Genomic DNA, 16326 nt, shown 5'->3' with positions numbered 1-16326 from the left:
ATTTTCTCTAGTAAATAAAAAAAAGTATGATTTTCTAAAATATATAATAATGCTGCAATATAATGACACAATGCTGTCACATTTCTAGCTACAGCCGCAAAAAAAGCTTATTAATGCATTTTAAGATGTGCAGTTTACAGGAGTTTGCTTTATTAAATTCAATTAATTCAAGCCCACTTTTTAAATTAACTTTAACACCAACAGTTACAGTCACTGTTGCAAAAAGAAATAAGAAATAGTAAGGAATTTTAGAGCTTTTTAAAAATTTGCTTTCCATTTTCCCCCCCAAAAACTTTCAGACTTTTGTTAGAACGGTTTTGATAAAATAGAATTTATTATTAATATTGTTTTAAAAATGTGTTTGTTATTCTTTTTTCTGTTTTGGTGGAGAGAAACAGACATCTTACACTAAACTAAAATATCACCAAATGGAAATTATAATTGCTGATTATTTCACAGGCCTGCAGCTAACTGAGTTACTGTACGGGCTCCGTAATTAACCCTGATCCAAGGACAAATACTGAATTGCCTTTTAGGGCAAAACGGCAACAAAAAGGCTCCTATATTTGTGCTTTTAGATGTGATTGAAAAAAAACAAAAACAAATGTAGAATTCCTCTCAACTTCAGGAGCAAATTTAGGCCGACATTAAACTGTGCACAGGCCCAGAGTACAGTAGGTGGATGGGATGATTAAGGATTTTAAATTTGTTAGGTAATTAAACGAAAAAAATCGGAAGAAAAAGAAGAGACAATCTGGTTCAGAATCAAATAACATGGCTTTCTGGCATTTAGCTCCGTGACACCATTAAATAAAAACAGCCTACTATTAATAATATCCCCCAGAATAGCACATGTATTTTTCATCAGCCATAAGTAGGTTAATGCAGTATTTTAAATCTATTTCCACTGGGTTTTGCATTAAAATAAAAACTGTTTAAAAAGGGAAATTCATTTACAAGGAGGGAAATAATTAAAATGGAAGAAATGGTTCTTTTGCTCCTTTTATTTCAGAGAGAGAGAGAGAGAGAGAGAGAGAGACTGTGGGAGCAACCGTCATCTGAATAAATGCAAATTGGCTCTGCCTCCATCCGGCATCATGCCAAGTATCTATAGCAACCACATCCTCTGACAGCCTCCATCCATCCCTCCCTCCTTCACTCTCTAATTAGTCCTCTATCTTCCCTATAGCTGCTTTCTTCTGCTGCTTTTTTTCTTCTTCCAAAAAAAAAACCTCTGCACAAAGAGGCTGGTTCGGTTGAAGAAGAAAACCTCGGACTAAACGGAATATTCTGATTAACAAAGACGCTGAATGAACAGAAACGCCTTATAAAAAAATCTCTTGAAATAAAATGGGGGTTTATTTCCTTTCTACAAACCCTTACACACATCTACATCTTACCTTGCACGTCGTCAGTATTTTAATAATTTCCGTCATTTTAATCAGTCCGGGTTGAGTGTTACGGTGCTCGGTTATTCTTGTGTTGCGTTCACGGTCAAGTTCACGGCGGCTGCTCGGCCTCGGGCTCATCAGCAGCAGCAGCGGCGGAGGCGGCTCCATCTGACCCAGCTCACCTCCCCGCCTGCAGCCCCGGGAGCCGGGCTGCACCGCCACCTGCCGGCCAGAGGCAGGGACTGCAGTCGGAGGAGGTTCGTGGGGATGGAGCCCCCTCTAGTGTCGCTGTGAGCTCATTACACAACACGTGTCCCCCGAGTAAACAAAGACGCCTCTTGTATGGGATGCCAAAAGTGACGCAAAAACAAACCAACACCCAAACAAATAAATAAGCGCAGTTAGCGGAGAAGAAATGGAACTTTAGGCCAACGTAATATATTTTTAAATGCACTAATTTTGCTCATAATTGATGCATGTATGATCACACATTTATTTATTTATTCAAGAATATATATTTGTTTTTATCATATGTTCATGGCAACATTAATTTGCCTTTATTTACATTGTTTTCAACACTTTTCTTATTTTCAGTGATTTGTTATTTGTTAATAAGCTTAATTATTGTCCTTCTAACAATGAGAAATGTGGACATTAATTCAATAATTTGCTTCAAACAATATTTTACACTACATATAACAAATAAATATGCTTTTGTATTTCCCTCTTGCTAGGTTTTAAGATGTGTACAAATGCTCTGATTTAAATCACATTTTTGATGTGTTATGCTTGTGTTGAAACAAGCCTTTCACATACATACAAAATAAATAATAAAAAGATTAATTACCTGTTCAGACGAGGCCTCAAAATGGTATCTGCACATCTTCCCGCAATCGAAAAAGACAGAATCTGCAAATATACAAACATGTTTCATTAAAAAGAAAAAAGATAAAACAAGTTCCTGGCTACAAGTGGTCAATTATTTTTTTTTCAATAATATGCCCCTTGTGGAATATTTTTTTTACCAAAAAGCTACCTGATGAATAGCAATAAATATTTTTGGTAGAAAGAAAAGCATCTGCAAAGGGCTGCAACATCATTTTATAATTATTATACACCCACTTGTACCTAAAAATAATACATTTGAATGCTATATTTCAAATGTGACTGTTTTCCATCATGCAATGACACTAAGATTATTGACTGAAAGTACCAATATTGAAAAAGAAAAGTGGCTTATCCAACTCTGATTTACAATTTATTATTTGGATTTGCATTTGACTACTTAAATTACAGTCATTATTTCAGGAATTATATACATTTGATATTTTTTAAGGTTAACATTTTATAAAATCCTTTCTTCCACCTGAAATACCGCTTAGTACCAGCAGAGGTACTCATAGCTCCATTTGAGAAATACTCACCATTAGTGTGGAATACAGGCTTCAAGTTTCCACCATACACGGATGTGGGTTGCCTGTTGGAGCAGGTACTCACCTCACTCAGCATTTCTATCATTTTTTCAATTTTTGAACGCATGTCTGTCCAGAAACATCAATATCCAAGTAAAACATTAATGATCAAAACCCCATTTTGATTCCAAACACAAGCTTAACTCCACAGGCTCAAACAGGCATCATTCAAGAGACCAGTGACAATAAAACACAAGTCGATCTGTTATCAACATCCAGTTTTATTTGAGAATTCGATATTTCAGAACTTTCCTACAGATACACCATCATCACTACAGACTGGACACAGGGTGTGGTTATTAGTAGGTACGTTTACATTCAGTTGGCACAAATCACCAGGATTTACAAAACAGATGCTGCACTGGAACAAAACCATACGAGATGATCTGTTGCAACACACAAATACAGTAGAATTGTATGTCTGTATGTCTGCGTACCCACAAAAAGAGGGTTTAAACTGTTACATTAGATTTAACAAGAGGAAACAAAGTCACAACTTGCACCAGTTAGTTGTTGTAGTGTTTCACTATTTCTTCTCATTAAGCCACTGTCATCAAATATTATTTTAGTCTGTAACTAACAAAAAATAAAACGTTTTGGCATTTAATGATTGTCTGGGAGTCTCCCCAAGTCCTACAGACTCTCCCTGTTAAAGTGTGCTGCACTGATCTAACTCCTTTAATCTAAAGATAGATCGCAGCAAGATAATTATCTTTACGTTCTTCCAATTGAAATCAGGGCACACACAAAAAAAAAAAAAAAACTGTAAATGTGCTGTCAAATTGTTCCTACATTCCTCTACATTAGTTCTAAACTTGTTGGAATGAATTGGGAACTAAGAATCACATTTGTCACCGTAGACAGCGATATTCTGCAAGGCAGTTTTAAGTTTTACAAAATTCACATACAAAAACTGGACCTGAAGTGATACATTCGGTCACTGAGTCTAACAATCATCTAACTTTCAAACCTTGTGCTGCCTCTTAAATACTCATAACCTTAAGACTGAAGCAAGGATAGAAAATGGAAGCAACCTTCAAAAAGGTTAGTAGAAGTAGCTCAGTCATAGTAAAAATGTTACTATTCCTTTACTAGGCACTTAAAAGTCAGCAACCACCCTTCGCTCAGCTATCAGTTACTGTGTACTTTCAACCAAGCAGCACTGTTGCACACTCAGACAGAATATGTGCTGGTTACAGACCAAGCTGTCATTGAGCTAAATCTCCCTCCTGCTACCTAAGGCAAGGGGTAAAGATAACTAGCTGATATTAAAAGATTAAATTTGCATCTGCCTGCAGCTGATTGAACTGATGTGTGACCACCGCAAACATCACCCTCGGAGCGCCACGGAGCTTCCTCACTTCAAGCCTCTCTGCTGGAACCAGAACGCTACATTTATCCTGCTTGAAGACAATCACAATATCCATGAGCATTGAGAAGATGTGGATGAAGACGATGGTTTGAGAAGGGCAGGTTAGTGGACACTTCATCGATTAGGGCTGAAGTGATGAAACTCATTGAACGACGTGACAGTTTGTGATTTAAACCACAACTTCAGCTCATTTGTGACTGCTTCTTTGCAACATTTAACATTTGAAAGGTGACTGTAGAAAATGCAAGGTGTCACAAAAAAAAAAAAAATCTGATGTTCATGCAGAAACTCATGTTAGCATGAAAAATGATCTGCCTTAGTAGTGAAACAATCATTGGATCAATCAGTCGGTGAACTGAAAAAATTAAGTTCCAACCTACTTACTGTAGAAGATTCACAAATTCCAAGAGTTTCTTTTTCTGTCTAATAATATCTCTAAACAATATTGTGGTGAGGTCGTCTGCCGGTCACAACACTTATCAACATCAAGATCAAGTTCTGGCATCTGTTAAATGGAGGTTTGTCTTGCGATTATTCAAAAATTCAAACATTAATCACTAATAAATAATCATTTGTGAAACCCTAATTGAAAGCTAAAAATTAAAATCATGTTTTCTAATTCCCTGTTGAGTTTCGTTAGGCTTTTCTCTGGTATAGACGACACTTTCTGCCCTCTGCCCCACTTGGCTCCAGCTGCTGGCTCAGCTCAGCCATCCTGCCTCGGCATGTGTGGTCTAAGTATAGAAACTATTGACACTCTAAAACCTGCATCAATCCTGTCAAAATGTTAATCTGTCTCACATACAGCCAAAGCCCTAAAGTCCCATTTTTTGCTATCACTCCACATAACACACCGATACGCGACAACTACATGAACATAATATTTTGTGCTGAGGTAAAAATACTGAGAATGAAAAAAATGCTCTAAATTATGCCGGTAACAGAACTCGAATGATCTCTTTACTACATGTTTGCATAAATCCAGTCGAGTCAGTCCGTTAGCAAATACTGCTACAGGTCTACACTGTGAGTTTTAAAGTTATTTTAATAACACGTCACAGTCTGAACTAGTGTCTTGTCAAGTTTTCAAACAATACAGGCTTGAATGGCAAAGCACGCAGCTGTCACACCGACAGCAAATGGAAGACAACATTTGTACACTGTGTGTACTCCGTGTGTGTCCAACACAAGTAACAAACACATGAGGGTGATGACATTATGCCTCCAAAATATACTGCAATCCAAAACAATGTCACGAAAATAAATAAAATCACCAAATATTTAAAGAAACACCTCTCACACAGCGTCAGCAACAATGGGTCATTGTAAACTTCACAAAGGTGGTTTAGTGAGGGCTGCTGTTTTGGATTACATTAGACAGTGCAGGTGTTTATACTAATCTGTTATTTCAGAGTACAAGATCTAACATTTGGAGAATTATTTATCAAATTCTTTGATGCGCTTTACTTAGGACTGCAGGTCAAAAAGAGGTTAAACTGGAGTAAAATCTGCATTGATATTTCAGACAACAAAACTGTCGATCACAATTAACACTTTCATAAACCCAATGATATGATCACAGTGAAAACAAACATAAATCAATATGGGCACTCTTCATATCTGTTGGCACTGGCATAAATTATAGCTCATCTGTCTGCTGCCATGGCGAAAGTATTAATAAAGTTGTGAATTCAATCCTCAAGAGTATCGCGTAAGGATACTGGACTCATAGAGGCTGTAATCTATTAATCTAATCTACTAATCTACCTCCAGCAGCTCCAAGCTGCTATAAACCTCTGTGATGGGAAACACTGTGCTAAAGTCTTACTTAAACATACTAATATCATATAATCTGCAGCTAGCAGATCATAACCTTTGGTGTAATTTCTAAAAACAAGCTCTGAACAAGACAAATCTCAAAGGGGGCATATTTCGCTCTTAATAAATCAAATGATTCTTAAAATTCAATAGCAAATGAGTGAAACCCTGCATTGCATTGGAAAGTGTCTGTTTTCAGCAAACACACATGTAAGCTGGGAGACCTGTGTGTGTGAGTCTCTAAGCTCTGATTGATAAATGCCTTTAGAGGCCTGAAGGGTGTAACACGAAGTAAGTGTTCCTCTTCAGAGTCAGTGTACACTCATACAAACAGTTCATATAACACGTCACATTAGAATGGAGAAATGTATTAATTGAAATGTGATGCTGTATAAGTGCATTTAGGTCTGGTACTGTCCGATAGTAAAGGATACGGTTAAATCATTTAAGTTTTTGGCCAAATTAAAATGAAATGAATGTTACTGGCTATTCTCTGTGATAGATACCAACAGATTCATCAATTTTCTAATCTGTGTTCTACTAGCTGCATCACCAGCAGTGTAAAATGGTCCAAATGAGGACCAAGTATAAAAACATATCTGTTCATTTTCTGCATCGCCAACTGAATACATGTAGAGTTCTCATGGCAGCGCAATAAACACAGTTTGCATTACTGTAACGGCGTGGCTTCATTCAGTGGGATTACTAACGTTTAGCTTAACAGGGTTGCAGATGTAATGTATTCTCTTTAGCTGAGAACCTGCACTGGATCAGGAAATGAATTGGTACCTAACTATCTCACTTCGTAATACACCCCTCTGCTTCACGAGGGTAGATGCATTACAATTTACATGTAAGCACAAAAAATCATTGATCATATTGCACTTAGATGTACAGAACAACAGGGTGTACTCTGTACCATCCCACTTGCCTCTGTTGCACACAGACAAAGCGAGAGAATAACTTAATATTACCCACGCATCCTGAGCCACTGTGCTTTTGCTTCAATCCAGCAATACATTTTCTTCACTCTCTCCCTCTTTGTTTCCCTTCAGAGGACATACGGGGATCTTGTTATCCCACTATCCCTGTTTTCTTTTCTCTGTATCTCTACTATCGGGCAGTATAGCCCATTTGATGCAGCTTCCTCAGGAGAATCTGAGTAAGGTCAAACGTGGTGAAGCTGATCCCCACCGCAATAGGTCCTTTGACCCAGTTCATACTGAGGCCTTTGTAGAGTCCACGGATAACCCCCTCCTCAGACACAATCTCCTTCATGGTGCCCAGGATGGTGCCGTACGTGTGACCTGTGACACCTGCAGTCTGCATGCGACGTCGTACCACATCCAGAGGATAAGACGCCGACTGGCCAATCAGACCTGCACAGGCTCCAAAAGCCAGACGTTCATATGAGTAGGGCTGCGGGCGGCCACTTTGCTCTACATGGAGGAGGACGGTGGAAGGTATAAGCATTTTATATAAACAACAACAATGTAGATCAATACTTAGATACACATAGATTTGCAGATTCCATATTGTGCACATTTTCAGCCAATACAGGGGTCCTCGGTTTATGGCATCATCGACCTACGGCTTTCCGTCGTTACTGGTTACTGGAACTAGTTGAGGAGTGGAGTGGACAAATACATCGTCGTGCAGTGCTATAAGGCAGTTTTGTTTACATTCTCTGGTTGTACGCCACCTTGGATTGTACTACATTTGCTAACTTTTTGTCCTTCATTAAGGCTCCCATGCGTGAGTCAGGCTCTTCTGATGGCAGTGCTTTGAAGGAAAAGAAAGTCATCTCCTTGGAAGTGAAATTAGATATAACAAAACGTTTGGAACAGGGCGAAACACCGACAAACATCGGTCAAATTGTAAAAACAGTGCAACATATTGTAGCGACCCTCTGTGATGAATGAGTGAGACTTTGTCTCGTTTTCTGGTCGTTTATTGAACCTTCACACAGGCTACTGTGGGCCATAGCCAATGCCAAAATAGCTACAAAAACCCCGTAACTTAGCTCCAGAATTAGCCGCAGTTCCCAGCTCTCTCTCACTCTGCACACTACTGCTGACTCTCAGCCAATCAGAGGTGAGCAAACTAAACATGGCACGTTCACTGACATTAGGTTAATTTCGAACTGAACAATAAAAATCATCAACAATATCAGTCCATTGCAATATTCTGTTATCTTCTTGTAAACTGACTCATACATGCATGAAAGTCATTGGTGTTTATGACTTTTCCAAAGAACTGATCAATATCATGATGCACGCAACATTTACACGTTTACATTTTCGCCGGAGTTCCGGCTTATGGCAAAAATTGACTTGCGTTGATTTGTACGAACGGAACTCTAATGTAAGTCGAGGATCCTCTGTAAATCAAAATTCCATATGTCCTCAGAAGTCTTTCAATGTCTCAGCTCAAAATATTGCACAGATGATTAATTTTACAATGACAATGTAAGTATATAATTTTAGTCCTTTTCTAATCGGGTCAGTATGTGTAGCTTTACATACTGCTGAGCTACTGCTGCCCCTGTCCCCGTCAGGGAGAAGACTGAGCATCTGTGGTTGGTTTCATAGTCAGTACACAGCAGCTCAGTAAACTTCTTACTGGCTTGTAAAGCTGGGAGCATATCTAGTTATGGAGAAGCTTAAGGAACGGCAGAAGTAAATGTCTTCATATCCTACCAGCTTCTTACTACTTTCAAGTTCATAACAACCACAAAACACATTAAAAGTGATTTTCACTGTATGGAACTGTTAAGAGTAGCAATACAATACCTGCATGTAATTTCTTCAGTGTCTCATAGGTAAAGAAGCTGAGACCAGCATAGGGAACGACACCCAGTATAGTGGGAGTAAAGCCTCGATACAGTGTTTTCAGACCCTCTTCTCGAGATATTCGCACAAACACGTGCAGAATATTACTGTACCTAAAACAGAAATAAATAAAAAAGATACCAAAAACATTTTTGTGGTAGGAAAAAAAGTGGAAGCAATACTCATGACCATATTCTGGCTTGCTGGTTTGCAGAGTCAAAAAAATGAATAGCTCAGAGTTAAACTGAATCTGCATCAAGCTCAACAGTGCTGTGCCTTGCCAATGAGGAGCTGGACAGGAACACAAACTACAGCAGATGTCTATGCAGCACAGCTATAAAAAAATATTTACAAGATATCTGTTGTTGTCTCGATTTTCCAGTCTCCATAACAAAAATCAAATGTCCAGCAGATCTAAGAGTTGAATCAATGTTTTTTGTTCTGCATATGACTTGCCAGGTATGTACTGTAGCATTTTTATCTGGCTGTAAATTCCTGTGAGGCCTTTTGACTTTTAGTAAGTATAATGTTGAATGTCATCCTAAACATACACAATCAATCAAAAGTCTGGACACAGCTTCTCATTCAGTGGTTTTATTTATTTGTATTATTTTCCACATTGTAGATTAATATTGAAGATTAAAATTTTTTTGTTTACAACATAAATCCATATGTATTCTTTCACAGTTTTGATGTCTTCAGTATTGATCTACAATTTACTAAATAAGTAAATAAAAACCACTGAATGCGAAGGTGTGTCCAAACTTTTGACTAGTATTGTACATCATGTAGCAACACCTTCATATTATTTGCTGCCATGCATTGGTCACTTAAAAAAAAAATCCCCTAATATTACCTGATTAATATTTATTTGCAACAAAAAAATGACCTTACATTTCCTTTGGTGTTACAGCCATCCTTGCTCGCACCATGTCAAGAGGGTAGGTCAGCATGGCTGCTGTGGTCCCGGCCATAGACCCGGCCAGTAACCGTGGCAACGGAGGTAGGGCTCTGAAACAGACAGTATAACAAATCTGTCTTGGTTTTCCAAATTTTCTTAACCTCCCGTAAGATACAGACGTTCAAAAACAGGTAGAAGAAAATAAAACTCAGGACACTTACTTCCCTTGAAAGCCATAGTAGCCTCCCAGCAGCCTCTTGTACTGCTCATGTGCGCAGAACTGGATGGCAGCGTATGGGATGACTCGCACCATGGTGGCAGAGTTCCCCCTCCACAAACTGAAGAAGCCATCCTTCAGGTAGGTGCGGTAGATCAACCTGTAAGCTTCCTGCAATGCAGCGCAAACACGTACACATTTTCAATTTGAAGGAACAATAACCCATTTTTGTTACTATTTTTGCCTTTCAAGTCCCTCCAAATATTCTTCAGGTCTGAAAACAAATACGAGTATGCATGCGTGATTTTAACTGTGAATCAAACTAAACTAAAACATGTGGCTTATGTTAACTGAAATGGACATAAATAACACTGTTATGAAAGAGAAGCAGCCAAACAACATGAAATATGTGATGCTAAAACGCACCTTGGCAGAGAATCGTGCTGAAGACACTGAAAAACAAACCATATGAACAATATAAAGAACGTTTGTGCAGAATTTTAGTGACACCAGTAACACATTTTCCTAATTTCACACTGCAGAACATATTCCAAGTCATTCATTCAGGTCATTTGCAGTCTAAAAACACTTTCCACTTTCAGACCAACAGAGCATTCAACTTGCCTTGGAAGATGATTTTAGTTCTATCCAAAGGGGCAACAGCTGTCTTGGCCACAGCTCCTGCTAAAGCCCCTGAGAAGAGTGAGTTGAGGACAGACCGAGTGTGCTTCAGGCCCTGCGCAGCAATGGAGGAATCGCATTTAGGGTCACCAACAGCAACAGAGTGAACCCTGTAAATTTCCAACCAGCTCCATGAACAAAGTTGTGTTTGAGATGCTGTTGATCATTAAGCCAGAGTTTCATCAGGATAACAGATCACATCTGACTAGCCAGCTCACAAAACCTCACACATGGGAGCAGCTGTCGTTAAATGAACCGAAGTGGCAATGAAGCTACCAAGCCTGGCTCAGTTCATCTCAAAACAAAGACACTAAAATAGTAGTGCGTTGTCATAACATTTCTGTCATTAAGGGCTGTCAAGTCATGGCACAAATATTCTATATTTAAATGTAACAATATAGAAATTTTAGCAATGTCAGATTCCCTTTACAGTATGTAATCACAAAAATGAAAAGTAAACCGTAGTTGCATAAACAGATGAAGAAATCTATTTTCAATACATAATTTTATGACATGATGATGTTACAGCAATGTTTTACGGTTGTCATTATTTACACATTAGGATTTTTTATCTCACAAAGGCACTACTACCTGAACACTGAAATTTGTTAGGATTTCTATCTCACGAAGGAACTAATAACTCAACACTGAAATTGATATTAAATATGAGTGTTATAGTATTGATAATAACAGCCATTTAATGTGCAACAAATCCATGAGTTGTGCTTGACCTTTAAAAGGGAAGAGATGGAGCTAAGCTCTAACTCCAAGCTCTGATGGACACAGACAGGTCAGGTCACAAAAAATGTTTCTTCTACACATGCACACACACTAACAAAGATAGAATTTTGGCTTTGATACACAGCACATTCCTATTTTCTTATAATGTAACAATTAATTGTACTGAAACTGCTAACTCAAGGTTGTTTGAGGGAGAAAACCATAATAATCCTCCCTAAGGGACACCTACATCCTCCCGATGAGATACCACTAATGGCTGCATCACATCTCAGCTAACAATGGAATAATACTAACTGGTAGAAAGCAGGAAAAAGTTTGCAGGAGGTTCTTTTTACATGGTGCAGCTCCTGAGGATTGGATGAATCATGTGCCAAGAGATATGGACATTAAGCCAACTAATGGGAGAACCAAGTCTAAACAACGGTTTATCTTCACCTTTAGCCAATCACATTTCAATATTTGAATTAGATGTTTATATCTATGACCTATCACACAATACTAGACTGAATAAAATGTTGTGTTCACTTTCGATTTTATCCTTTTCTGGGATGCTGTTCCAAACAGAAAAGGTCCTTGTACAAGATTCTTTTGGAACACTGATATGTAGAAAATAAACAGCTTAATTGGAGAGAAGTGGTTTGCCTTGTATCTCAAAAAATGAACACATTCAACACACACAACTGAATCAAAACCGACAGTCATTTGTGAAACTATTCAGTATTGCACATAGTAACTCCAACCCAGTAGAACTTTAATAAATCCCAGCTCTGATGTCTTAGGAGTTGCCCCATATTCGCCATTAACTGACCAGCCTTGTTATTTGTCTCTAAATGAGTCACATGTTTAAATTCTTTATAACAGAGCTGTATGTCACAAGCAAAAGATGGGTGACAAATTAAAGGAAAAAATACTAAGTACATGGAGAAACACAGTGAATGCTGATGCTTCCAAATAGGTGCACAAACCTTTAACACCCAACCATGTTCTGTGGGATGTATAATAATGCTGAGCAGCTTTGTATCGAAATGAGGAAAAGATCTGAGAGACTCTGAGAAAGGGTTCATTGTCGGGGCACAGATGGGAGGCGCTTCAGTCACAAAGACTGCTAAGCCGGGTAGTGTCTCAATAGGAACGCTGAAAAAAGTCAAACCTGCGTTTAGAACTGAGGTAAAGAATATAATAAATAGGGTTGAAAATTGCAGTGAATAGGGAACATTTGAAGACCATATGTTCATGCATTAGTGCTTAATGCAATGAAAACCAGAATGACAGGTCTTCCTTAGATGACTGGGTGTAGGGTTGCAGTGTAGAAACCTTTCATTACAAAAGCTGAATGCACATTTGAGAGTTGAGTGGTGTTTTTCTTTGAATTCGTCACCAATGATTTTACCTCATAGCTCACTTCTGATTGACTGGACGAAGCCAGCGGCAGCACTTCTCCCTGCGTGAGTGATGCCCGTTGTTCCTGGACTCCACTCCCCATGCCCAAGGACTATGCACTGAGCACGCTCATTAATTCAACCACCGGGGAAGGGGGCAGCAACACCAGGGGCTGAGAGCTACCGAGGAGAGAAAGAGTTCAGAGAAAAAAAAACACAGAGGTCAGTTTTAGGTTAGCCTAAATATAAAACGAATGTCAAGTTATTTAGGTGAGCAAGCGCCTTCTCTTAGATAACAGCATCAGGATCAAGTGACAATCATGATTCTGAAAAATTGTCATTCAAACACTGTTTACAAAGAAGACAGAGAGCAGTGAGATAGTATCCTAGCGCTTACCCCCTATAAACAAAGTCTGTTTAGTAGGTCTTTGCATTCCCTTGCAGACTATAGATGTGTCATGTAAAGTTGTGATAACAGACAGAAAACAGAAACTATAAACACAATGCACACTTCAGGTGAATAGTTGCATGGAGAATAATCCAGTCCCCCTTAGTCCACTGCCACACCTATGAAGGTTATATAAAAATCTCTTGAAGGACACAGTTGAGGATTTGTAGGTGAAAGGTGTCTGTTTGAACTTCGCAAGCACATTTGAAGGTCCACTCTTGATAGAATGCCAAACAGCAGTATTACCACATTCATGCTCATCTAGTTAATAAGCATGAGATGAACTGCAGAGGACAAACATTATTATTCACTACTTTTACAAACAAGCACATCTTCATGGTTTTCAATGAGCTAATCATTTCACCAGAAAAATCACTCATTCATGTAACCTTCAGCCCCTACAACCTTACTGGTTTGTTCTTAAATACCACACAAGTTTCATAGAAAGGCACCATTTAGAACAACTCTGCTTCAGAACACAGTCACAAGCTCTCAAATGTGCAAAACCTGCAATCTTTAGGCAGTGTTTCAATGTCCAAAATATTATTCATATCATTTAGGATTTAGATTTGTTTCCAGGGATAAAATATTGCTGTTCTGTTTTAAATAGGTATCTTTTGTTATATTTAATTAAAAAAAAAATAGAATTCTGCTGCACAGGAGTGAAAAGAACAGATAAAGCCGCTGAAAAAGTATCAGAATGAATGAAGAACTGAGCTCTGTTTTTGGCCTCCACCAACTCCTGAGGGAAAGCCACTTCAGACACTAAATGCTGCATTATCTTCTTCACTTGTTTTCTGAAAACAGGTGTCTGCTGTGACCTACAATGGCATAAAAACAGTATGTTGCATGCCAGACAACTAAAAAATTACTGAAACTCCCTAATAAACCATGAAAAGCTTAAAGGAGCTACAGATTTAAGTGATAGTTCAAAGCACACCAATACAATGTCATTTAATACGTAGTTTTTACTATACATATGTTGGTTATAGCCAAGATCACCACTTCCAAACTATCTTAAACTATCTGTCATTTTTACACAAATACCAATTTACTGATCTGGTTCATGTCTGAACAGTAACAGTGGTACAAATTAGACAAAAAAACAACACATCCTTGATGAGATGGAAGCAGTAAATTATATTATACCAAAGTGATGATTTACTAGAACACTTATCCTCATGGTACAGATGCATCTTTTACCTTTCCTCTACTCAGTTAACAATCTAGGTGTTTCAGCATTAAACTATTACACTGAAGTGCACCTTGAACAGATACAACCTTTAGCCTTTAATTCTTCACCAAATAGAGGTTTAGTCCAGAATTTGTAGATACTGAATATCTGTTAAAGCATTAATGGGAGAACAAAAGCACACTAAGAAATATCAGAGTTCAAAGACTTTAGCAACAGTGAGGAGAATCGAGCACAAAAAGATGGAGAGAAAAGCGATGAGACAAGTGCAAACAGAGGGTCTGCTGAAAAGCTGGGTAGTCACGGGCAACTAATATTGGCATCAGTACAACAGGGCTGCAAGCCAGATCCTCAAATGTGCACTTAAACCCCTGGTGTGGCCCCTTTTCACCTCACCCACTGTCCGTACTGACAAGTTGTCCCTCACCCCTCCCTGCAGCCTCCTTCCTTGTGCATATCACTTTGCAGTTCCTTGTTCCCGACGGCTATTTATGTTTGCTTTGTATGCTTGATCTATGGCTCAATACCCCGTTCCCATACTATACATGCTGCAAAGGGCAGATATGGCTGACCTCCGGTGTAGATTAACAGTGTAACTCACAACAGTTGCTTCTTGTAATCAACCTGCCCACTCAACTGAGTCACATAATGGTTGTCAGAAAAGGAAATGTATGAAAATTATGGTAACTCGAAAGTGTACCAAGTAGACAGTACAATAAGATCACTTCAGTTAACCGATTCAAATCAAACATCCATGCAAAAATGCTGCATTTGGGAAGTTTATGATGCAGCTTCAAACTGCATTTTTGTCAGACTAACAGTCCCAAAAAATTAAATGATTTGCAATTTATACATTAACAAAACAGACAAACGGTGCAATCAGATTATTAATCGATTATCACAATTGTTTGGGATGAACTGTTGATTATCTGTTGATCTAAGGAATGTATATGCATTTTTTATTTTTGAAAATTACATGAACACATTTAATAAGGTGTATTTCTGTAGTGAGCTGGATTATATTATGAGGTGTTCATGTTATTTTGTCTGCCTCCTGATGTACAGACTGTTGCAATGTTAGGTAATAGTTTTGAAAAAGCTTTATATCCCATAAGTCACAATTTTCCTTGGCGTGTGGTATTATTGTTGTTATTTGAGCCAAGACAGACACACTTCAAGCACAAACTGGTCATATTTCAGATAAACACTGAGCCTCTGTCTGCTGCTGGCTTGTCTCGTCGAAACTTGCCCACTAACACAACACGACCACCCCTTGCAGCCAGCTAGCTGTCAGTGCCCACAAATACAACATTTCTTACCGTATAAATATGACACCAGCACGACGACTTCTGACGCTTTGATATTTCCCCCCTTGGTGCGTTAATTTGGGTTGTTTGCGGCTTTTTAGGGAGATATTTCTAAGTGAGCCAAATGGCAGGTTAAGTAACGTAAGCTAGCTGTTAGCTTACTGCTACACTAACGCCAATGTTACTCTCGTCAACAGCGCCGTGGAAATATCAACGGGAAACCTGAGTCTTGACAGAAAATATGTCCCGGTGCTAAAGGCACTGTCGTCCGCACATTTCTCAAATCCACCAGTACAGCGGTGACTTCAAATGACAGGCATCCTCCATGCTGCTGTGTTTCTGCCGTTACTACTCCTGTCAGCGACCCGAGCCGCTTCACGTTAGCTCGGCCGCCACAGCGAGGTTTGACAAGGACGAACGCAGGGGCATTGTGGGAAATGAAGTCTGACCGAGGTGGGGCAAGCTTGGATAGGTCGGTAAGAGGGGCGTGAACAGGAGAAACACTTGGCAACGAGATTACTTGGAACAATCTCTCAAGTCTTTTCTTGTCCGTCAAGTAGACTGGAAATTCTTTTT

General features: G+C 38.8%; 1 protein-coding gene across 2 annotated transcripts; it reads right to left on the bottom strand.

Moving 5' to 3' along the window:
- Positions 1–3066: 3066 nt before the first annotated feature.
- On the bottom strand, positions 3067–16157 carry slc25a42 (solute carrier family 25 member 42). Of its 2 annotated transcripts, XM_023275940.3 has the most exons (8): positions 15763–16157; positions 12815–12983; positions 10627–10738; positions 10429–10454; positions 10007–10173; positions 9779–9895; positions 8846–8997; positions 3067–7492 (listed from the first exon to the last, which is right to left on the bottom strand). In XM_023275940.3, exons 2-8 carry the CDS (start codon positions 12905–12907, stop codon positions 7167–7169), a joined length of 993 nt encoding a protein of 330 aa, XP_023131708.1. In that variant the 5' UTR covers positions 12908–12983; positions 15763–16157; the 3' UTR covers positions 3067–7166. The 2 variants fall into 2 exon arrangements, with proteins under 2 accessions (XP_023131708.1, XP_023131712.1); XM_023275944.3 differs by lacking the exon at positions 15763–16157 and having other exon boundaries at positions 10627–10793; positions 12815–12954.
- Between the last annotated feature and the right edge of the window lie 169 nt (positions 16158–16326).

Source organism: Amphiprion ocellaris, chromosome 10 (genome assembly GCF_022539595.1).
Source record: "Amphiprion ocellaris isolate individual 3 ecotype Okinawa chromosome 10, ASM2253959v1, whole genome shotgun sequence".
Taxonomy (NCBI): domain Eukaryota; kingdom Metazoa; phylum Chordata; class Actinopteri; family Pomacentridae; genus Amphiprion; species Amphiprion ocellaris.
The sequence above is the reverse complement of the archived record's forward strand: the minus strand, read 5'-3'. Positions and strand labels throughout refer to the sequence as shown.

What these genes read in the sequence shown, in the direction of transcription:
- slc25a42 (XM_023275940.3), bottom strand. Translation starts at nt 12,907, where the DNA reads ATGGGGAGTGGAGTCCAGGAACAACGGGCATCACTCACGCAGGGAGAA. An exon ending in AATCAGAAGTGAGCTATGAG is followed by an intron (nt 10,739 to 12,814) that starts GTAAAATCATTG and finishes ATTGCTGCGCAG; the next exon opens with GGCCTGAAGCACACTCGGTC. An exon ending in GCTGTAACACCAAAGGAAAT is followed by an intron (nt 8,998 to 9,778) that starts GTAAGGTCATTT and finishes TTTCTGTTTTAG; the next exon opens with GTACAGTAATATTCTGCACG.